Below are 22,903 nucleotides of genomic sequence, written 5' to 3'. Positions count from 1 at the left end.
TGAATCTGGAACTACACACTGGGACAGCTATACTTACTGAAATCATGGCAGATGCAAAAGTATATATATATCACATCATATACATAGACCTACAAATTCTTGGAAAATTATCACAAATTTATTGGTTTTACGTTTCATGACATACTTAATTTTCATTAAACAAAATGAAAAGATTCTCGTAACTTTCAACAAAAAGCACTTGTGTTTTAATCCATGTATATATATTTTTTCCTTTAGGCTATTTGAAGGACTGGTTGATAAATGTTTCTCAACTCTGGCTTCCTGTCCAAGGGTGTGGTATTCCTCAGTCGGGATACTAGGTAGCTTGTGTATGTTCACAGTTCAATTGTATCTAGCCTTTTCTGTAGCGAGAGCCAGTCTTCGGATATTGGAAATGCAGCCAGCAGCTGCTTCCTGGAGATCCTGGTCTGGGGACCCAACCATGTCCAGCAAAAGCTGCCACACACCAAGGAGGAGAGAAAAGAAGAAATAAAACCATTAATCCAAAAACAAAGGTAGGCTATGGAAATAATTTAAAACAGAATGTAATTTTTTAAAGTAATGAATAGGCTAAGGAGACAGTTCTGTGGGTAAGAGTGCTTAATGTGTAACCACGGAAACCCACATGTGGATTCCCAGCACCCGTGTTAAGCTGGGCATAACCTGCGTGCCTGTAACACCAGCAGTGGATGGAGAGATGGGTGGGAGCGGGTAAGCCGGGTGGCATCACTGGAACGGTAAGTTTCAGGCTCAGGGGGACACCTACGTGAAGGGACTATGCTGAGAATAGTGAGACAGGACACCAGGTACACCCCTCTGCCCTCTGTTCGCACACACAGAGACATGTATATACACTCACCCCCACCGTGTGCACATCCATACATACATAAACTGAAGCAATACGCCCGTGGAAATTCCCGCTTATGTGGAAGTAGAGGCTTACCCAGGCTCAGAAATTTCTCACATGTTCTTACAGCTTTGTTGCTAGAGGTCTGCTTCTGAAGTTTCTCTGGCACCCGGTACAGACCAGCAGCGTATTGTCCCCAGGTGCCTAGCACATCCTCTTACATTTACTACCCCGAGTTTAGAGTTTGGCCCACCTAGGAGAGCAAGTTCCTAATCTCATGGATCCCCCAAAGTAGACTTAGTAGACTGTCCCCCAATGCCAAGTAAAGGGGTTGTATATCCTCTGCTGTCATTCCAGACTGTTCCTTCTCCTGCCCCATCACAGAGAGTAAGGTCCCATTTCCCCATGCCCCTTGCCTTAACTGATGCTACTAGGTTGCTTAAAACACCATCTTACTTCATTCTCTGGCTTTGTGGAGTTTATAGTTTCATAGACGTGTGCACTATATATCCAAATAGCTCTTCCATGCAGCCACAACAGATTTTCACCAGGCGAAGAGCCATTTCTCCCACTTGGGCTGTGGAAATTGACTCAAGTGTCTACAGCACTTGGGCTCTTGCCATTTAAACAGGTATGGGTTCCTGCTCTCTGTCTGCTAGACTGCAAACACTTAGGAAAAATTTGAAGCCATATATAGTGCATATACAGGTCAGGTGCCAAGTAAGTGCCAGATAAACGAACCGGAACTTCCCAAATCTAGAAATAAGACTCAGTAAGATGTCTTAGAAGTTAATTGGATCCTAGATGGTCTAATCAGAAGTCCTGGAGTACACGTTTGGATAATGGCAGGAAATGGAGGTGTCTGTCAGAAAGATGAGCATCAGCAAAGATGAGCGTGTGACACAGGGACACGTGCCACACTTGTGGGTTTAGACTATATTCTCCTCCATCCCCAAAATCACTCAGTCATTTTAATTAAGGGAGTGATTCGGACACATATGCATTTTGAACTTTGACCTTAACAGCAGTGTGTAGGACGTGAACTGTAGTGAGATGCTGGACGTCCTGACGGATGACAAGCTGTGAATGAAGGCTGAGTAACAAAGACGTTAGCGGGCACATGGGGATGAAATGTATAGCCAAATGCTGCAAGGAACGGGCTACCCAGGAAGAAAGTAAAAATGGTAATCTCACACCAACCATGAACTCCAGTCCAGGCGGATTATTAAAAACATCCAGAACATTTGCAGATTGCATATCAGGCATCTGAATCCGATTGGGATGTTGAAGGTTGTCTGGCTTCTCTGCCCTTTGACCTCCACCCCTGGGGTCACACCCTGGCCCTCACTGCCCAAAACTCACTTATCTGCCCCAAACTCTCTGGCTGCAGCCTCCTCCATGAGACATGGCTATTCCATAACTTGTGCTTGCGTTCACAGGCCCACGTGGGCTTTCACATCTTTTCCTTTAATGGTTCTGGTTCCTTGGCTCAGTCCCCGCGGCCAATCTCTTGAATGTTTCTTAAACCTCCTTATATGACGACATCCTCTAGAGAAAGTCACGGTGATAACAAAGCCAGCTCTGGTTCCTGAGTGACCAATGGTTCCCAAGCTCTGCAGGAGGCAAACGAGCTTCCTGAGTAAGTCCGAGTGTAGCCATACATGACCTTTTCCTTTGCTCTGCTCCCTTCCTCGAGCTTCTCAGTGTTGAGCTCCTGTCTTCAGTTTTCAGTCTCCTCTGCTGCCTCACAGCCAGAGCCAACAGATAACCCAAAGATCTCTGCTGCCCTGCAGAGCAACTACCTAGGACCTGCTCTTAAAACCACACTGCAGCTGTACAGTGCCCTGGCCCAGCTTTGTCTCCTCCATTTCGGTCACAGACCGTGTCTCTCCTTTCTTACCAGGGCCTTTGTTACATTTATATTCTCCATCCAATCCCTCCTCTTTAGTTTACAATCAGATGCTCCCTGTCTGTAAGCTCTCCATTTCTAGCAGGTTATTTATTTATTTATTTATTTATTTATTTATTTATTTATTTACTGCCTTCATTTAAACATGTATTTTCTGGGCCTGTAATGTGACTCAAAGGGTAAAGATATTTGCCACAGGTCAAATGATCTGAGCTTGATCCCTAGGACTCAGAAAAGGGAAAGAGGAAGAGGAAGAGATGAAGGGAGAAGGAGAGAGGGAGGAAAAGGAGGGAGGGAAGAGGGGAGGGAGGGAGGAAGAAGAAAGAAATGGAAGAAAGAAAGAACAAAGGAAAGAATAAGAGAGAAGACAGAGAGAGAGGGGTAAGGAGGAGTGGAGAGGGAAGGAGGAAGTAGGGAGGAAAGAAAAAATAAGAGGGAGGAGGGAGAGAGCAAGAGGAAGGGAGGGAGCGAGGGGAGACAGGAGGAGGCTTTCAGTGGTTTCCTAGTTACCCAGTTCTTCACAGACTTCACTTCCAGTCAGGACTGGACTGTCAGGCATCCTGAAGATAACATTTGCACAGCACGCCCAGTGCCCAGCATAGAAGTTGACCCCAAAACTGATGTTCGTGCGGTAATTGCTTCACCGGTTCCAGGATGTGTTGATTTGCTGGAGGCTGGCTCTGGTAGACTAGGGAGGAAGAAGAAAGAAGGAATCTTGGCCTTGAGGTCAGTCTGGCTCTTGTCAGCGCTTGTTCCAGGGCCCTGCTATTGCATTTGATGACCTGGGCTTCTCTGGGCATCTGCTGCTGCTTCCGCGCCAGGCTCCTTGGAGAGGAAGCCCTTGATCTGACGCCTGTCAGAACCAAACACACATTCTGCTTCTTCTCCCTCAGGCCAGGTGGTGGTTCTGTGGTCCCCCTTCCAGCTCTCCAAGAATCAGCTGCATTTATTCCAAACGCTGGACACCAGTTCCACTCCTCCACATGGAAGAAACCAGAGAGCGGTGGTGAGGGCAGCCGGCAGAGCTCTGGCTCTGGTGGGAGTCATCCGGGTAACCATTCGTGAGAAGGAAATTTCTGTCCATTCGCACACTTAGTGTTAGATGTCTTAATCCAGGCTGGCACCTACTTGTGGGCCACTGAGTAGACTTTCCCTGTACCCGACAATGCACCAGGATGGCTGCCTCTCTTTAGGAAATTCACTTGGCCCAAGTTCTTACTTTAAACGTGATGCTTTACTCCGAATTCCACACAAAATGTTCATGGATATCTTTGCTAAAAACTGGCCAACAGAGCCCCGTGAGATATTGTTTTAAAGTCTAACCCAGGCTGGGTGCTAGCTCTGTCAACCAAATGCCTTGCCTAAGGAAATGAGCTCAGTTCCTGAACCATGTCTTTCTGCTGTATTTGTTGAAGAGGAGAAAATGCAATCCCAGCACCGGGGAGGTAGGGACGGATCCCTGACCAGTCGCCCTGGTTCACACTCATGTGGCAAGTTCTGGTCAAATGAGAGGCTCTGTCTCAGAAACAACGCAGACAGTGTGTGAAAGACCAAAGGTTGTCCTCTGGCTTCCAACCACATGCCTGCACACATGCTTGCATCACACATACACACACACACACACACACACACACACTAAAAACAAATATAAGAGGATAAACGTGGTGCATGTGGTGAACTGGGCATTGCTTCCTAATATTTACCTTGCGTGTCTCTCTGGCTCCAGACCTGTAAGGGAACTAATGTTTGTACAATTTGAATGGCTTTATTAGCTGCCAAGTTGCTATGTACCAGCCCCTGTGATTTCTTTTTCATCAGTGAAGGCAGCCTGCACCGTCCATTTTTTCTTATCTACCAACATTCTCTGACAATAGACTTTCAAGTCCAGAATCTTCTCTGCACAAAGGCTAGAAATAGCTTCATATTTGAAAGACCAGACTACTACAGAGACCCCCATTGGATCGCCAAGAGGCCCTCCCAGGACTCTGCTGAGGTAGCTGCACAGTCTAAACCCACCGTTTCCCTGTGATCTGTTAGGTTACTTGCTGCTGTGTAAGACACACCCAGACTTTTACAGACTAAGCAAGGACCTGTTTGTCCCCAAGCCACCATCTGAACAATGTGAACCTTGCACATGTCTTAGTTTAAAATCGCCTCTGGAATATGTTGTTATTTTTTCCTAAGAGCTTTGCAAACAAACTTTCTTAGAGGGATGCGTTAACAGTAGGATAAAGATCCACTAGTCAGAAGCTCTGCTCCAAATCCTGGCTTTGGTGAGCCAGCCGTTAACCAGGAGCTGTGCACACTCACTTCACTGGTACAGAGCGCCAGGAGAAAGCAGGCTATAGTCTTTTGTGACAATCATAAAGCAGGGGCTTCCCAAGGAGAGCGAATGCAAATTGGGCATGTGTGAGCATGGAGTCCATAAAGCTGTTTGCTAGATGTAGCCATTTTTCCCCCAACTATAAAGGCATTTTTAATATTATGAGAGGAAAACACCTCGGGTTCCACTTTTTGAAGTGTTTGTTCCTTTCAGAAGTTTCCTTCTTTTTAATCATTCCCTCCACCCCCCCAAACACACCCAAGGACTTTGTATTTATGGGGAGTTTCATATATACACCGAAGGAAAACCAGCCTCTTTGCTTTTAAAACTTAATTGCACAGAGCACTTTAAAACATCATTCAAACACAAGGTTTTACAGCCTGGATTGAACAGAGACAAGGGGAGGGCACAATGGGTGGCTAGTGAGTCGGGCTGGGAGGACTGTGAATACTACCTACCCTGTGAGCCGCTTTGATCTTGAGGCTGTGCCCTGAGTATACAGCTGTGACCTATGGCTCACATCTCTTGGAAGGTGAGACTTAGGTAGGCTGAGAACCAATCGGACGTCTGCATCCAATTTTACTTTCATATTTAGCAGTTCGCAGCTTGATGCTGTGTTTCAGTTGTATGAAAAATATGGACCCCTTTGAGTGATAACAGATTTCCCTGTGGTTTGACTCCACATTGTTTGGGTGACCAGAGCCTGGAAATAGAGGGGTTTTAATTACGGCCGGGTGAGATCCAAAGTACCTGTGTACATGCACAACTTGGGGTTTTTCCAGCAGGACCTTATTTCCAGAGCTGATTTGAGTGGAGAAGCCTTTGGCTATTTTCCTGTTGAGGTCACAAAGAGTAATGACTGCCTCTGTTTGCACAGTGGCTTCTCTACTGTTCACCTGGGCCAGACTTGTGCTGCTGTTCCAGCCGAGGCTCCGGCACAGCCAGGCTTTGCATCTTTGCTAATTTATTTCATATGATACTGGACCCGAACCAGTGCCTTCAAGATACAATGTGCTGTTACAGCTTGGGACAAAATGTCGCTTCTGTTTGGCCAGTGTAGAGAGTCTTGTGGGCTGTACTCTTCACCGGGGTCCGCTCTCCTGCAGCTAAAAGACAAGTGTAACATGCACTATGGGTTGAATGTCTGTACCAAAACTCTTGCTGAAAAGTAACCCTTGTGGTGAAGCGTTAAAAGGGTAGGAGTCTATCCAATCCATGGTATTTAGAGGCAGGGGGTGATTAAGGTTAAAAGGGGCTATATGGGTGGGGTTCTAATCCAGTGGTACTGTGGCTTTATGAAAAGAGGAATGATCTGAGTTATGATTCTTTGTATTACCATATGATGTCCTTTTTACCCTGGGGCTCTGCTGAGAGTCCTCACCAGGAAGAAGGGTTTCGCCCATTCTGTTTGCCAATGTGGAATTTTCCAGGCTTCATAATTTTTTCTTTATGAATTACTCTGTCTGCGATGTTTCATCCTAGTAACAGAAAGTAGACTGAAACCATGTTTATGACGTGACCTAGATAGTGATGTGACTCTTGCTGACTTGGTGTCCTTCCCTTCCAGGCTCTGCTCACATTTGAATGCATTCCCGTTATGGCCTTTCCTCCATATTTGGGGGGTTAAGGAAGAATGAGTGTGTTGGAGCTGTTTCCTCCAGTTAGAGAGAGAAGAGAGGCTCATGGCTGAGGAAACGAAATCAATCTACACAGCTTCGAGAGCAAAGCCCAGGCAGATGTGAGAGACACAAGGTTCCTCAACCCCTGACCTACAGTGGAGGGGCTGCAAGGCATGCTGGGAGTCCCAGTTTTCCGAGTCGTCACCCGAGCTGAGATGGCCCTTCTAGTGATGTGGCTGCCACTGAGCAATCCAAGCTCTTAGAAGGAGCACAGTTCACTCACTGGCTCATGCTGGACTTGAACCGAATCATCTCTCTGGCCACACATCACTGCCTTTTCTGGGATAAATGTATCTTCCTGGGAAAAGTCACACAGCAATGATGTTGATAAAGGGTCTTGTTCTGTGTCCCAGGTCGGCCTTGAACTTGAAATCCTCCCGCCACACCTTCCCCAGTCCTGGGATTACAGCTGCCCTCTGACATTCTTGGCTCCCCATCAGAAACCTTGTGTGCTCAGCATTTGTGAGGTCACTGGGATACATAGGAGACAATTGCAGAGACACTGTGGACGGTTTGCTCAGCTGGGTGGGGAGGCGGGGATTCTGCTCCATCTGCACAGTGGAGGAGGAGGTTACAGAACCCTCTATGTCCCCCACTTGTGTTGTCAGCCGGAAGGCCTTCAAGTTTCTGCTCAAATTTTCCTATATCAAGTATAACATACGTGTCCGTGCATATACTGTTTTAGCTAAAAATATAAGGAAATGATTGGGTAAAATTGTTTAGAATTTCATCCTACAGATTAAATCCTAGTGACTCATTCCCTCAGAGCAAACAGTCCCATTGACTACACTGCCCATATGCCAATCGACACTTTGACTGTGTCATCTCAGTTTAAGCCTGGCTTTTCCTTCTAACTGTGCATGGCCTGGGGTAATTCTGCAAGACTGACTGTGCTGTTAATCAGATTAGAATATGTCACATGTTTTCCTAACACAGCGGATGTGGGGATTAAATACTATTAAATACTTAGAGTGAGTTCTAAGTGCTCCACCATACACTTAGACGTGCTGGCTCGGAACATCATTGTCTGTTTCTGGAGTTTGAAGATGTCAAACGGAAAGACCAACATTTTACAGAGTTTGGTAGCATTTAACCCTATCCCTCAAGAGGCTGAAGTAAGTTCAAGGCAAGCCTGCTCTACCAGGTGAAACCTTATCTCAAAACCCTAAAACAGAGAAAGAAAGGAAGAACGAAAGAAAACTATTAAAATTCTTTGTTGTGGATCTACTGTATTTTTCTAAATAAGCAATTTTAATCTAGTAGTATTAAAAACAAATACAAAAAATAAATGATTTGTGGAATTCTACGAAGTAGGTGAAAGTTGGTATGCAAAACCTAAGATATATTTATGTTAAAAGGATAGATTATTAAATTCTTATTCATATTAGCTAATTTCTAGTTCCAAGGATGTCTTGTTGGTGAACATAGGCATGAAATAATCGAGTGAAATCTGGAATAAATTTATCTGGGCGTGATAAACAGGGGCTGAAAGGAGAGCAAGGTGTTGGGAATTCAAACACTTACAGCCAACACTCCAAGTCTTGTCAGTGCAAATGCTATGACATCCACGTTTGCCCTTTTGATTTGACTGTGATGTCACTGTCTCAGCTGAACGTTTGGGAATCTTTCTGTTTTCTTTGTACTGATTTCCAAACTTTCATGCTGCTATGACCTACTGTATTGGACTTCTGTTGCTGGGACAAGATACTTACACAAAACTGTAAAGAGGGGAATGGTTTTTGTTTGGGTTTAGTCCATAGTCTTTGGCTTCACTGCTTCAGTTCCCATAGTCAAGGCTCATCGTCAAGGTGTTGGAAGCATGTGGTAGGAGGATCTTAACTCATGGTGCATAGGATGAAGAAAGACTAAGGAAGGGGTTAGGATAAGATGCAGCAACTGAGAACACACAAGTAACCTTCTTCCTCCAAATATGCCCCTCCTGCTGAAGTTTTCAGAATTTTCTGGAATCACTACCTCCCCACACGGTGTCAGTGTCTGTGGTGACCTCACACTCCTGCTTTCTGACTGGTCACTAACCTTCTTCCTCCAAATATGCCCCTCCTGCTGAAATTTTCACAATTTTCTGGAATCACTACCTCCCCACACGGTGTCAGTGTCTGTGGTGACCTCACACTCCTGCTTTCTGACTGGTCACTATTTTTCTTTTCTTTCCATCTAACTCCTTTATAATTTTGTTGTATATTTGGAAAATTATTTCTTTTTATCTTTTTTATTGAATTTTTTAAAACTACCTTTGAAATGTTATCTCCTTTCCCAGTTTTCCTTCCAGAAACCCAACATCCCCTGCTTCTATGAGAGTGCTCCCTCTCTTACCTACCTACTCCCCCCAACTCCCTGCCCTGGCATTACCCTACACTGGGATATCAAGTCCTCACAGGACCAAGGGCCTCTCCTTCTGTTGATGCCCAACAAGGCCGTCCTCTGCTACATATGTGGCTGGAGCCATGGGTCCCTCCACATATGTAGCAGAGGACGTGTATTCTTTGGATGGTGGTTTAGTCCCTGGGAACTCTGGAGGGTCTGGTTGGTTAATATTGTTGTTCTTCCTATGGGGTTACAAAAATGCCTTCAGCTCTTTTAGTCCATTCTCTAACTCCTCCATTGGGGACAACACCTCTTCATGATAAAAGTCTTGGAAAGATCAGGAATTGAATGCTAGGGACCTGAACATAGTAAAAGCAATGTACAGCAAACCAGTAGCCAACATCAAACTAAATGGAGAGAAACTTGAAGCTATCCCACTAAAATCAGGACTAGACAAAGATGCCCACTCTCTCCCTACTTATTCAAGATAGTAATTGAAGTCCTAGCCAGAGCAATTGGACAACAAAAAAAAGCCAAAAGAATACAAATTGGAAAGTAAAACGTCAAAATATCACTATTTGAAGGTGATAGGATAGTATACTTAAGTGACCTCAAAATTTCCACCAAGAACTCCTAGAGATGATAAACAAAGTGACTGGATATAAAATTAACTCAAACAAATCAGTAGCCTTTCTCTACTCAAAGGACAAACAGGCTGAGAAAGAAATTAGGGAAATGACAACCCTCACAATAGTCACAAACAATATGAAAGACCTTGGTGTGACCCTAACCAAGCAAGTGAAAGATCTGTATGAAAAGAACTTCAAGCCTCTGAAGAAAGAAACTGAAGATCTTAGAAGATGGGAAATTGTTCCTTAAACTTTCTTTTTCGTCTCTGTCTCTTTGTTTCCTGGATGTTTTAAAGTACAGAATCTTGTTCTAGCTTCACGGGATGACGACCTTCCGATCACACTAGGGATTGTGACAGTTTAGTGTTTTCTTCCCTCTGTTATGTGTCTTTTCTCCACCCACTGTGGTCTCTGCCACATCCAAGTATCCACCAAATGCCAAGCACTTGGGTGCATGATTGATATTCTGAGCTTATGTCTAGCTTGACAGCTTTCTGTTCTGCTCCAGAGCGATCTGGGGTTCTGGGGTTCCTTGGAATTGTATTTTCTAGGTAGATATCAGCTTGAAAGCAGTTGAAATGTAACTCTCAGTTGCTGATTCACAAATGCTGGTTGGACATGAGTCTTCCAGGAAGGGATGCTCTTCCCCTCCTACAGGTATGTGCTCTTAATCTCCACTTCAGTACCTACAGTTACTCCTGCCAGTGGCTGCTGTCTTTTCTCAGTGGTTGGAGCAGGGTTGTAAATCAGCTCTATAGGGCTGGGTATGGACTCTGGTTTTTGCCAAGTTCTTGCCAAAGCTTCCAACTTTCATCCCTTCCAAAGGCACCAAGCCCTGTCAGCTCCCAAGGGCTCAGATACATCCTCGCTGTGTGCTGGTTCTGCTGTACCTGCACTGGTGACTGAACCTGGACTCCTCGTGTCTGCCAGACAGTGGCCACTGGGCAGTCAGCTCTGGACGTCTCTCTTTTCCATCTGCCCTTCTTTCCTTTGCTGCCCTCCAATTCACCCTTCCCTGTTGGTCAATGGTTTTGTTTTGCTTCAGTTTTATTTGTTAGGTTCCTTAGGTCTAACACTTGTAGACTATAAAAGATTATACCCAGGAGTTTAATCTGGTCTCTACAGCTAAGGATCACATCCTGCTGATGCCATGACAGGCACAGTGCCTGCCTTGCAGCTGGATCAGAAATTAAAAGCTACTGCATCCTTTTTAAGATCAACATATATATAAGATGTATACGTATAAGGCAGAATGTAAGCACGGGCACGTGTGTGTGTGTGTGTGTGTGTGTGTGTGAGTGTGTGTGTGTGTGTGTGAGACAAAGACAGAGAGAGAACAACATAGTATGAAGTAGACTTAATGCTACTCCACCAAAGTCTAAGTTCTAAACTAAATTTCAAGATATTTAATTGACTGCGTGACATCTCTCCAAGATATAAAAAGTAGCACCTCAAATCTCATACATATAAAACTGAATCCTGGCCTTTCCATCTAAACTCTGATACTACCAGCTTCTTTATCTCATTAAAGCTAATTTATTTCCCCATTTGTCTGGACTGGGGTCTAGAGAAAAGCCTTTGACTCCTTTCTGTCTTATAGCTTTTACTTCAGCCATGAACAAAGCTGTTGGGTCTACTTTGAAAGCATACCCCGAACCTGACCTCTTATCATGAGTTCCACAGTGTAGTCTAGGCTCTGAACCTGTTGATTAGGTCAAGCCCGAACATGCAAAGGCTCAAACTACTCAATAACCTCAGGAAAGTCACAGGACATAAAACCAACATAAAACGGGAAACATTAACAACCAGCACACAGTCTACCTGTAAGAGCTACAAAAACAAAACAAAACCCAATGTAATACTAAGTCTAACTGTGGGGGAGGGGAGTTTTTTAAGTCAAAACTATAATGCACTAGTGAAAAAGAATGGAGGTGACCCAAACAACTGAGCCGTTGTCCTTGTAAATGGATTAGAGAGTTACTATGGGTAACACACCTGTGGTTATCCCAGCAACCCTGACTGGTCCCGTGTATTCCCCACCAGATTCCCAGGGACAAAACTAGAGGCATTGCACTGCCTAACCTGAAGCAGATACAAAGCCTCCTCAGTTAAAACGCTTAAGATACATGGAAATCCTGAACTCAGAAAACCAACCAATAGGAGGAACTATAGAAAAACAGACACTGGGCTGGGTGCTGTTCCTTGTTGTGTTGTTTTGTTTTAAAAATAAATGAAAAACGGCATAAAAACACAGGCTATTGGAACAGAATAGAGGGTCCTAGAATAAATTTACTCAGTTTTGACCAATTTAATTCTGACTTAGGTTCCAGGAGCACAGAGCTGTGGAAGGCTTTTATTTTATTATGCAGTGCAGTGCAGCCAGAGACTTACATAAAGAATGACAATAAAACCTTATCTGGTGAAGGTGGGAAGGGACAGAGGGTTGTGGAGGAGGGGACTGCGGGGAGGGGCTGCACTCAGGTTGTAAAGTGAATAAATAAAATAATGGGGACCCTTATTAGGTCCCATTTACAACAGTCACCTTGAAATGCATTAAGGCCAACAGAAGAACTAACCCTTCTAAACAACGGGAAGAAGGCTCAGGTAAACTGACATTGACCTGGGCACTGGTTTTTAGTCCATTTTGTTTCGTTTTGTTTATTAAGCAGACCCAGGCGCACAGGCAAAGCAGAGCGTGAGTGGGCAGTCGGGCTCTCATCAACATCGGAAGCTTGTGCATGGACAGCCAAGGGAGCAGCCCACGTTGCAGAAAGGCAACCTCAGAATGGAAGGCTGTGCCATGTCAACGTGAGCATCTAATAATGGTTAACAGTAAGCATGCATGAGAGATTCAAATCAGTAGGCAATCAACATAAAAAACAGGCAAAATAGGGATACACATTCTCAAAAGGAGACAAAGCACAGGAGGGAAATGAGAAAGGGTTCAAGGTCACTAGTCGGCAGAGCAATGCGAATAGAATCCGACAGATGCAAGATCTCACGGCCGCCAAAAGACAACAGACTGTCTGAAAGAGTCGAGAGGAATAGAAAGGCGCCCTCCAAATTAGAAATAGGACTGGCTTATTTCCAATTATCTCACCTTCATATCCATATCCAAAGGTAACAGAGTCAGAGAAAGACACTCCCAGGATCACTGAAGGTTTTTGTCAACAGTAAATATAGAGGCAGTCTATGTGTCTGTCACGGGGCGGGCGGGCAAAGGCAGGAGGCATACTGCCTTTGGAAAAATACTCAGCCTTTAAGACAACAAATCTTCCCATTTATGTCAACACAGATGGACCTGGAAAAGCATCCTCTTCCATGAAAAAAGCAGGCACAGACAGGCAAGCATGTGATTCCACCAACACATGAAACATAAAACAAGTCAGCGCACAGAGGCATAGAGAATTGTAGTTATCAGAGACTGGTTCCTGCCAGTCCGGTACGGGATGCAGAAAAGTATGTTGGACAAAATGTATACAGTTCTAGTTAGACAGAAGGAAAAACAAGTTCAAAAAGCCCAGTGACTATAGTTAATAGCTATTCAAATGTCTTAGTAGACTCAACTGTATGTGTAGTTAAGTAAATTATAGTTAAGTGGACAGCTATAAAAATATATGGGTTTGAGAGTGGGTTTGACAATGTCTTAGTTTCTGTTCTACTGCTATGGAGAGACACCATGACCAAAGCTATTTAAAAAAGAGAGCATTTAATTGTGGGAGTGCTTGAAGTTTCCAAGGGTTAGTCCTTGATCATGAGGAGCACGGCGGCAGGCAGGCACAGTGCTGGAGAACTAGCCCAGGCCTTCCATCCTGATCCACAGACAGGAGGCAAAGAAAGAGTTAATTGGGCCTGGAGTGGGCTTTTGAAAATTCAAAGCCCACCCCTGTGACACACTTCCTACAATAAGGCCACACCTTTTAATCCTTCCCAAACAGTTCCATCAACCGGGGAGCAAGTATTCAAATAGAAGAGCCTATGGAAGCTAGTCACACTTACACAATCATAGCCAATTAACTTGGTTTCAATATTTCTACAATGTATAGGTATATGTGTGTGTGTATCTACATATATATGTGTATGTATTATATACCTATATGTCAAAAGGTTAAATTGTCCCTCATAAACATAGATTAAAAATATTTTTATCAAATACTTTTAAAAGTTCTAATGAATTGACAGTCTAGAAAGTCAAGAACAATCCAAGAGGCAGTGCGGGAACCCAAATGCTATAGAATTAAAGGTATCAAGGAAGCACAACAGTTTAAGGGAAAAGCGAGAACAACATTACAGCATCACTGCAGAGGTGAAGTCACCTGGACAGAGTCCCGGGGATTTGGACATTTGAAAGTGTTAGATAACATTGACAGAGCAGTCTCTGAAGCTGGGAAGCTAAAGTCAGCTTGTAGTAAGCCGAGGGCTTTTAGCTGGTGTCACTTTTTTGATATGATAGATTTTATAGTGAATGTGGTAGAGTGACAGGCGGTAAGGGAGAGAATGAAGATGCAGAGGCTGTGCTGTGCTGTGTGTGCTGTGTGTGCTGTGTGTGCTGTGCTGTGCTGTGTGTGTGTGCTGTGCTGTGTGTGCTGTGCTGTGTGTGCTGTGTGTGCTGTGTGTGCTGTGTGCTGTGTGTGCTGTGCTGTGTGTGCTGTGTGTGTGTGCTGTGCTGTGTGTGCTGTGTGTGCTGTGTGTGCTGTGTGTGCTGTGCTGTGTGTGCTGTGTGTGCTGTGTGTGCTGTGTGTGCTGTGTGTGCTGTGTGTGCTGTGCTGTGTGTGCTGTGCTGTGTGTGCTGTGTGTGCTGTGCTGTGTATGCTGTGCTGTGTGTGCTGTGTGTGCTGTGCTGTGTGTGCTGTGCTGTGTGTGCTGTGTGTGCTGTGTGTGCTGTGTGTGCTGTGTGTGCTGTGCTGTGTGTGCTGTGTGTGCTGTGTGTGCTGTGTGTGCTGTGTGCTGTGTGTGCTGTGTGTGCTGTGTGTGCTGTGTGCTGTGTGTGCTGTGTGTGCTGTGTGTGCTGTGCTGTGTGTGTGTGCTGTGCTGTGTGTGCTGTGCTGTGTGTGTGTGCTGTGTGTGCTGTGCTGTGTGTGCTGTGTGTGCTGTGTGTGCTGTGCTGTGTGTGTGATGTGCTGTGTGTGCTGTGTGTGCTGTGCTGTGTGTGCTGTGTGTGCTGTGTGTGCTGTGTGTGCTGTGCTGTGTGTGCTGTGTGTGCTGTGCTGTGCTGTGTGTGCTGTGTGTGCTGTGCTGTGTGTGCTGTGCTGTGTGTGTGTGCTGTGTGTGCTGTGCTGTGTGTGCTGTGTGTGCTGTGCTGTGTGTGCTGTGCTGTGTGTGTGTGCTGTGTGTGCTGTGCTGTGTGTGCTGTGTGTGCTGTGCTGTGTGTGCTGTGCTGTGTGTGCTGTGCTGTGTGTGTGTGTTTTGTGCTGTGTGTGCTGTGTGTGCTGTGTGTGCTGGGCTGAATATGCAGCAGGTCAGGATTGGCCAGGGTCATAGTCCTCAGTTCTGTGATGGAAAACTGGGGATGGGGCAGAGAAGAGAACTTGGGAGAAGTACTCAGAAAATAGCCACACGGTGTCAGTGAGTCAGCCGTTAATGGGCTTGTACTTAAGGGACAGCAAGCAATAATGTCCCTACTCGGTGCACAGACTTACAACTGGGAATTTAACACAATACGGTATAGTCTTAGTTTAGTACAAAACAGTCACCTTATTTAAGGATTTTTTTTTTTTTTTTGCACCAAAGGAGCCCTGTGTTTCTAACACTGCTGTGAGAATGATTAAGAATCCAATAAGAAACTGTAAATTTAAATCCCAACAAACCAGAAAAATGTAAAAGGAGATAATAAGTCTGATTTTTAATGTGACATTTGCTTTGCTTTATCTCTAAAATGTATTGGCATGTTTTTAAAAGAAACTTTAAACCTGTGAGAATTCCTCCCCATGAGAGTAAAAGTGAAAGATTCTCTTTAGAAGAAGAAACCAAAGAACTGAAAGGGAGAAAAAAAATGCTTTAGTTAAACCTCCTTCCTAATCTTACTGGATTTAATTTTGGTTTTCAGAAGCAGATTAATATAAAAAAAATAAAAGAGGACGCTGAAGAGAAGATATGTTTTCTTTGTTGAAATCACAGAAATGACTGCCTGCTCCTTCTAGATGGAATGATGCTCTGAGAACAAAGATAAATGCCTAATTTCTTGAGCTATAACTATAGGTGAGAAGTCTTTCGCTCTCCTAATTGGTTCCTTTCCTTCCCCTTCAGTTTTCTCTTTCTACCCATCTCTCCTTGCTTCCCTATTCCTTCTCCCCATCTTTGTCCTTTTCCTCCTCCTTCCTTCCTTCTTTCTCCTCTTCTCACCTCCCCCCTTTTCTTCTTCATCCTCCTCACCCCCATCCTCCTCCTCTTCCCTCTCTGCCCAATATGTTTCTGTTGCTATGATAAAATCCCACAACCCAAAGCAGCGCACAGAGAGAAGTCTGGCTTTGTTGCTACTTCAGAAGAAGGGTCCATGATGGCAGAGAAGGTATGGCCACAGGAGCAGGTCGCTAGGAGATCACATCTCAAGCCCACACAGGATGCAGAGAGCTTTCACTGTAATTGGAGCAAGCCTATAAACTGTCAAGGCCCAGCCTTGGTGGCCCTGTCTGTTCCCTCTGGTGTTCCTTCAAACACTTGAAGAGTCTTCACCTTTGTTCAAGCAGGAAGCTCATATCTGACTTTTTGGAATCTCTTTTTCTCGGCATTCAAGCTCCATCTGCTGTTCTTGTGTTCCGTGGCTTGATGTGTTCATGTGACCATGACTATGTCCCCACCCACAGGACTGCTCTGTCTCCACAGGCACCTCAAAGCAATTGCCCCAAAATATCACCCGGGCCATCATGCAAACCTCCTCAGACCCTTGGTTTGAGAGCCCCTGCTAGTCCTCATCTGAAAGAATGCATTTCTATTGAGCTGTAACTTCAGTAAGGGCCAGGCTAGACCAGCACCTCTGCCAGTGCAGAGGCCACAGGAACCCTGGATGTCACTGCTCGAATGTCTGACATTCAACTGGCTACCCCCACCTCGGTGTCGGTCTCCCTGACCTCTCTCTCTCTCTCTCTCTCTCTCTCTCTCTCTCTCTCTCTGTGTGTGTGTGTGTGTGTGTGTGTGTGTGTCTGTGTGTGTGTGTGTGTTTATATGCACACCTACTTTGCATGTTACATGAAACATGAGAGTATAGGGCCTCCCTAGAGCTCACTCTTCTCGTCCTCCATGTTTGCATCCAGCCAACATTAACATCATGCTAAGTGCAGGTAGAGACCCAGCCTCTGCACTTCTAGCCAATTGTGAGGAGACAGGGGACTGAAAAACTGCAACTCTGGGACTTTGTCTCATTGTAACTTACAATTAGTTTTCAATACACTTGAATTGTTTTTCTCTGGATACACGGTACATCTCATCTGTCATTCTTGTTTAGGCTCAATGACACATGTTTCCTCTAGTTTGATATTTCTCACAATTATTTAAATACATAGGCAGAATATCATGGTGTGTGTGTGTGTGTGTGTGTTCTCCTGAAAATACCTATACATTACTCAATGTGAAAAATTCCAGGGCTGACCTTGCAGGGAATGACAACGCACACAACTGATCATCCTCCATTGCATGGGCTCCTGAATCAATCTTGCTACTGTGAGCAGCAGCACATTGTGTGTGTGTGGGTGGGTGGGGGATTACACAAAGGAGGCTGGGATATCCTGACTCTTTCAGTGGTGTTGTAGCCTTGGTGAACTCCGCACTCTGTCTTACCAGAGAACCTGTGATTGACAAGGAACCATTATTTTTTCCTTAAGCTTTATCGCTTAGCACAACAGGTCCAAGGACTTAGTGCAGTTTTGGCATGGCCTGTTTGCAACGCATAACTTCTTCCTCAACCCTCGAGCCCCGGGGCAGGGTGGCGGTTAAAGCTCACACACACAGACCCAGCGTCTCTGTTTCGGCACACCTGTCCACTCGGACAGAAGCAGGGACCAAGAAAGTTGGTCCTAGTGGTCATTAAAGGAACAAGGGCAGAGCTTGCTTTACAAATCACTTCCCCGCAGTCAAAGGCTGCGAGGGGAAAGCATCACACGGCCCAGCTCTACGTCTTGGCAGCATCAGGTGGGATCTGTGAGGAATGTTTTACGTTAACAAACTGGCCTGCCATGCTTTTCAAAGTTTATTATATACCACAAAATACACACTAAAGGGCCGATCAGCTTACGCAGAACCCCAGCTACATGACGTATCTGAAGGTGGCTTGGAGGCACATTCTCCGGGCGGAGCAGCACTTCCTAAATTTACGGTCTGTATGCCTGCTGCCAGCTCTCACTGCCAAAAGGCTTCTGAAATTGTGGCCAGTTTGTGGTGTCCCTAAAAAATCACCAGCAATTTAAGACATTAGCACCTGGCAATCATCAGCTGTCACTGCGAGCACCGTATTTATCGCCTTACTTTTCCAGAGGATAAGCTGACAGAAATTCAACTTCTCCAGCACATGTGAAATAGGGCCTGGAGTAAAAGTGCGCTGTAGAAACGCGGCCTCTCCGCCTATTGTTGAAAAGTTCAAATAAACAGTTTGACGTCTGTGGCTTATGTGGCTACACAGAAAAAAGCTATTGTCAGTATCTATCCCTCTTCAGATTCTTATTTATTGCGTCTTCACATTCGCAGAGTATTTAGATATTAGGACATCACATCGTGGGTGAGGAACTCAAAAAGGAGGGACACTTCAGTGCTTCCGGCAAGGGCTGCATTTGTTCCTGGGGCTGTGGGGGTGTCAGAAAGGATTTCCTAGTTTACTGGGCTTATGATATCACTGCATTGGAGAAGATAAGCACGTCTTACTAAGCCATGGGGGGGGGGGGTGTTAAGGGAAGGGGATAAGCCTCAGGGGTAGACCAGAAACCTGAAACCCTGGAGGCACTGTGTGTGAGCACATAGGTCCAAGGACTTAGTGTGGTATCAGTGCAGGGACTATTTGCAATGCAGACCTGATTCTTCCAGGAAGGGAGGACATTCCAGGTCCAGGAAGGGCAGTGATGTAAGCCCAGGTGGAGGCCATTACAGTGAGTGGCAGCGCGTCCAAACACACAGATGCCAGCTAAGAGTGTGACCAACGTGCAGCCCCAGCCCACTTCCTTCGTGGATACACTTGAGTTTACTTGCCCAAAAGCACGCAGCAGAGGATTGCCAGGACATAGTCCACATGCATTGATTTTCTTCAGGATGAACCATTAGGATCTTAGCCTAAAACCCCAAATGCTACACTGTAGCAATCTGAACACTTCCTTTCCTTTGTACAGGGTTAGCATCACCAGCCCAAACTCCTGACATCTAAAAACGTTCCCAAACCAGAACATGAGGTCATGGGTGGAAAATTCCACAATCTGGCCTTGTGTAACTGTTCAGAAGTGGTAGGCGCAATAATTTTTTTAAAAAAATTACCTTCAGGTTATGTGTGTAATGCAACGTAAGTAACTCACTAGAGTCTCACCCCTGGGGGTCATATCATTTGCATATGGCAATATTCCAAAATATCAAGAAATCCCAAACCCTTTAGTGTAAGCATTAAGTGAGGGGACACTCTAGAAAGTGTCTGTGGGGACGTGGCCCAGGGCTTACAGAATCACTTGGCTGTGTGTTAGCCAAGCTCAGAGCTACCACAGTATCTCTTATCCCTCAGCCTTCAGGACTAGAATCAGGGCTCATGAATTCAACGCGTTTCATCCACAGGAATCCAGCCACACGGTCAGATCCAAGCCTTTTAGCACCATCTAATCCACCCCCCGTTTTTTTTTAACGGCAGGAGATCATTGATTAAGCTTTGGGAAAAAATGTGAATGGTCAATAACTCATATTAATATCTCTTATTTAACATACTGTTAAATAAAGCATCATTAGCTTTCAATTTAAAAATAAGCTGTTGATTAATAGCTGATTTGAATCCTGGTTTAATAATTATCAGGGTAAAAATTTGAAAATATATTGAATTTTATATTTTGAAAATATATTGATACCTGATCTAGTCATCACGGAATCGAAAGAGATTGGCTGAGTCGGGGTAGAGCCTGAAGCCCCACTTCGCTGTGGGGAAGTCTAGTTGAATGAATAAGTTAAGGGGAGCCTTGTGCTTTCTCTGCATAGGACAGCTGGGCTGATGCCACATGCTGGTATTTGGAGTGTTCTGTTCCCCACACTCACGTTTCAGAAGCCCAGGAATGGTAAGAAGTGGTAAACCCTTATGAACGTCTTGGATCTCAAATATCCCTTCCCAGAATGTGAATCAAGGGGACATTTCCCAATTAAAAACTATTAGTAAGTGATAGAAACATTAAGAAGTGGAGCCCACACACCTGAAGTTAGAAAATCGCTGGGTCTTTAAGGCTGACATAATATATAAGGAGACCCCAGTCTTTCTCGGGTGAATGTGATACTCTCATAAGAATTACACAGTTCATGGGCTGGAGAGATGGCTCAGTGGTTAAGAGCACTGAATGCTCTTCTAGAGGTTCTGGGTTCAATTCCTAGAAATCATGTGGTGGCTCACAACCATGTGTAATGGGATGCAGTGCCCTCTTCTGGTGTGTCTGAAGAGCACAACAGTGTGCTCACATACATCTATGGACCCTGCTTGATTCTTATAAGAGAACTAATACAGAAGTTCATGGCTTCCCACACCCCAGCCTCCAGTGACGTTGTGTGACCTCCCTCCTGCGGGTACCACGGTGTCTTCTTTCAAATGGTGGCCAGCAAAATCAGTTAGCTTGGTCTCAGACTTTACTTTCCAAATCTGAGGCAAATAAAGCTTTTTTTTTTCCAATCACAAATTATTCAGCGTCAGGCACTTTGCTACAGCAATATAAAAAACATGGACCAGTACTTAATTTAGGCTCTTGGAGAACATTCAAGATCCAAAACTGCCCCCAAGCAGATTTTTGGGGATTCTGTAAATAGAATGGGGGTGGTTTGGTGCTGAGGAGCTGTGCTCATGCAGAGGGATAACTTGCCACAGCAAGAGAATGACTGCTCACTTTCCCACCTTCCCTGCCCTCCAGTGCTGTTCTCAGACACTGTGGCCCCTTCATCGCCTCCTTTGGCTAAGACAATAGTTTGCTTTTTTCTTCTTTTAAGAGTTTTTCCAGTTTTCCTCATATTTGTTTTTTTTTGTGTGTGTGTATGTATATGTGTGCATGCGTGCACACGTGTGTACTTGTACACACATGTGCTATAGAGCACACATGTGAGGTTCAGAGGACAACATGAGGTAGTCACTTCCCTCTAATGTGTGGAGCCTGGGGATTGAACTCTGGTCCTCGGGCTTAATGGCAAGCCCTTCCATGTGCTCAGCCATCTTACTGGCCCTCCCCCTGCCACTCATGAACCTGGCAAATTGTTTTTAACTTATGTTTGTGGAAGTTAAAATTAATTTGATTCTTCTTCACACACAAAACAAATATAATGAAAGTCCCAAAGAGTTATGGGGCACAAAGGTTCATCTTGATGGACTTGTTCACGCCACCGAGTTACATTATGCGCCACAATTACATTCATCTATGAATAAAAGCAAGCAGACCATTTCCAAAGTCTTTGTTGGTCTCTGCAGACCAGCTTTAAATTTTGACTCTCCAAGGAGAAAAATAACCAGGGAAGGACCCTACTATTTTCCACTACAATTTTTAATTTTTAAAAATTTTTTAAAATAATAAACCCAACTGATCCTGAGGAAGGTGGGAAGGGGGAGTCTTACATGGGACTGCTAATGTACGCATATTTCTGCTACACTAAAGACCCCAAGGTGCTAATTCAAGCCCTGTTTACTTTTTGTACATAAGTGGATGGCTGTGTTTAAAAGAAAACAGAAGCTATTTTCTCAGTTCTAAAAGCTGCTCATTCATGGAGCCTGGAACACCGTCATATTGGTAGTAAATCTTACGTTCGGCATCTGTGACTAGCTTTTTATTGAAGAAAACTGCTTTGGGTCAGCGGAGAGCAGGAAGAATGAGCTGGCCTGCATCTGTGCACGGAGTCTACAGGCTGCCAATCGCTGAAGTGAAAGTTTTGTTCCTGCTGTGTTTTCTAGTGTGGAAAAAAAACAAAACAAAACAAAACAGTGGTGGGGCATTTTGTTGCTGACAGAGAGGACATACTCGTTGTGAGCTCAAGGAACGGCAGGTGGGAACAGAAGCAGAGCTGATCGGGAGTGGGGCAGCTTTCTCTGTTGTTTCTGCCGCATTCCTCAACCTGTTGGCAGCCTAACTGGCCAATGTAATGTCCGGGGTGCTCTCCCCCAAAGATGTCTAGAAGCTTGCTTCCTGTGCCTCTGCCACGGTTTTTACTATCTCCAGTGGTCTCTCGCAGTGGGAAGCGATGCTTTCTTCAGAACTGGCTGAGGTTTAATTTCCTTGAAATGGATCATTTATTATCTAAAATGACAGCAGAAAGCTGTCTATGAGGTATGGCCACCGCTGCCCAGTGCTGGTGGACATGCAGTTGTGAAGGGTGCTGTCTGACACACGTCAGCATTATCCGAGTGCATGAGCTGAATAGTCGCCAAACCTACTTAAGTCGGAGGCATCACGAAGGGTAGTTTAGATGGGATCAGGCTCCCCAGCACCAACGTTCTCTTTCCACTCAAGATTAAAAGTCTGCTGCAGCCCAGTGTTCCTAACCGTGGTGACATAGTCACGTGCTGAGGGTAAGGAAGAGACAGGTTCTCCAACACAAAGTCATCTTTTCATGGAATCTGATATTCTCAGGCCTGAACATTTTCCTTAGCTGGCAGTGGTTAGAACAACCTTATTATACTTAAATATCAGCCTCTGAAAATAGTTGTCAGGAACGGAGACGGAGCAATGGGTCCTGGATCCTCCGAGCTCAGGAAAGAGAGGCCTGCCTGAGAAACCCGAGAAGTGGTTTAAAGCAGCTTGCTTTGGAAAAGTTTCTGGTACTTTCCTTTAAGCATAACAGAAAAAAAAATTGTGAGGTGCATGCATGTCTGTTACGGAGTTTTAAATACAGGCAGGTGGGTAGGTTTCATAACTGGTGCAGTGCAGGGAATGGAACCCAGGGCCCTGCTGAGCAAGCGCTCGACCACTGTGCTCAGGCCACAGGTTCTGACAGGTGCGAATCTCTCCATTTAGCACTGGCAAAGGGGCCGGTGGCTGGGACCAGACAACCAGGTCTCTG

General features: G+C 45.0%; 1 protein-coding gene across 1 annotated transcript in view; it reads right to left on the bottom strand.

Annotated features, from left to right (window-relative positions):
- Window positions 1–342: 342 nt before the first annotated feature.
- Window positions 343–22,903, bottom strand: part of ODAD2 (outer dynein arm docking complex subunit 2) — a gene marked incomplete at both ends in the record, with an annotated part of 159,086 nt that continues 136,525 nt past the window's right edge. Inside the window, one exon of the mRNA XM_080917306.1 lies at window positions 343–456. Within this exon, the coding sequence (XP_080773432.1) occupies window positions 343–456 (114 nt within the window). The remainder of the gene's footprint in view (window positions 457–22,903) is intronic.

Source organism: Micromys minutus, assembly GCF_963924665.1.
Source record: "Micromys minutus genome assembly, chromosome: 5".
In the NCBI taxonomy this organism is placed as follows: domain Eukaryota; kingdom Metazoa; phylum Chordata; class Mammalia; order Rodentia; family Muridae; genus Micromys; species Micromys minutus.
This window is presented reverse-complemented; position numbering and strand designations above follow the sequence as displayed.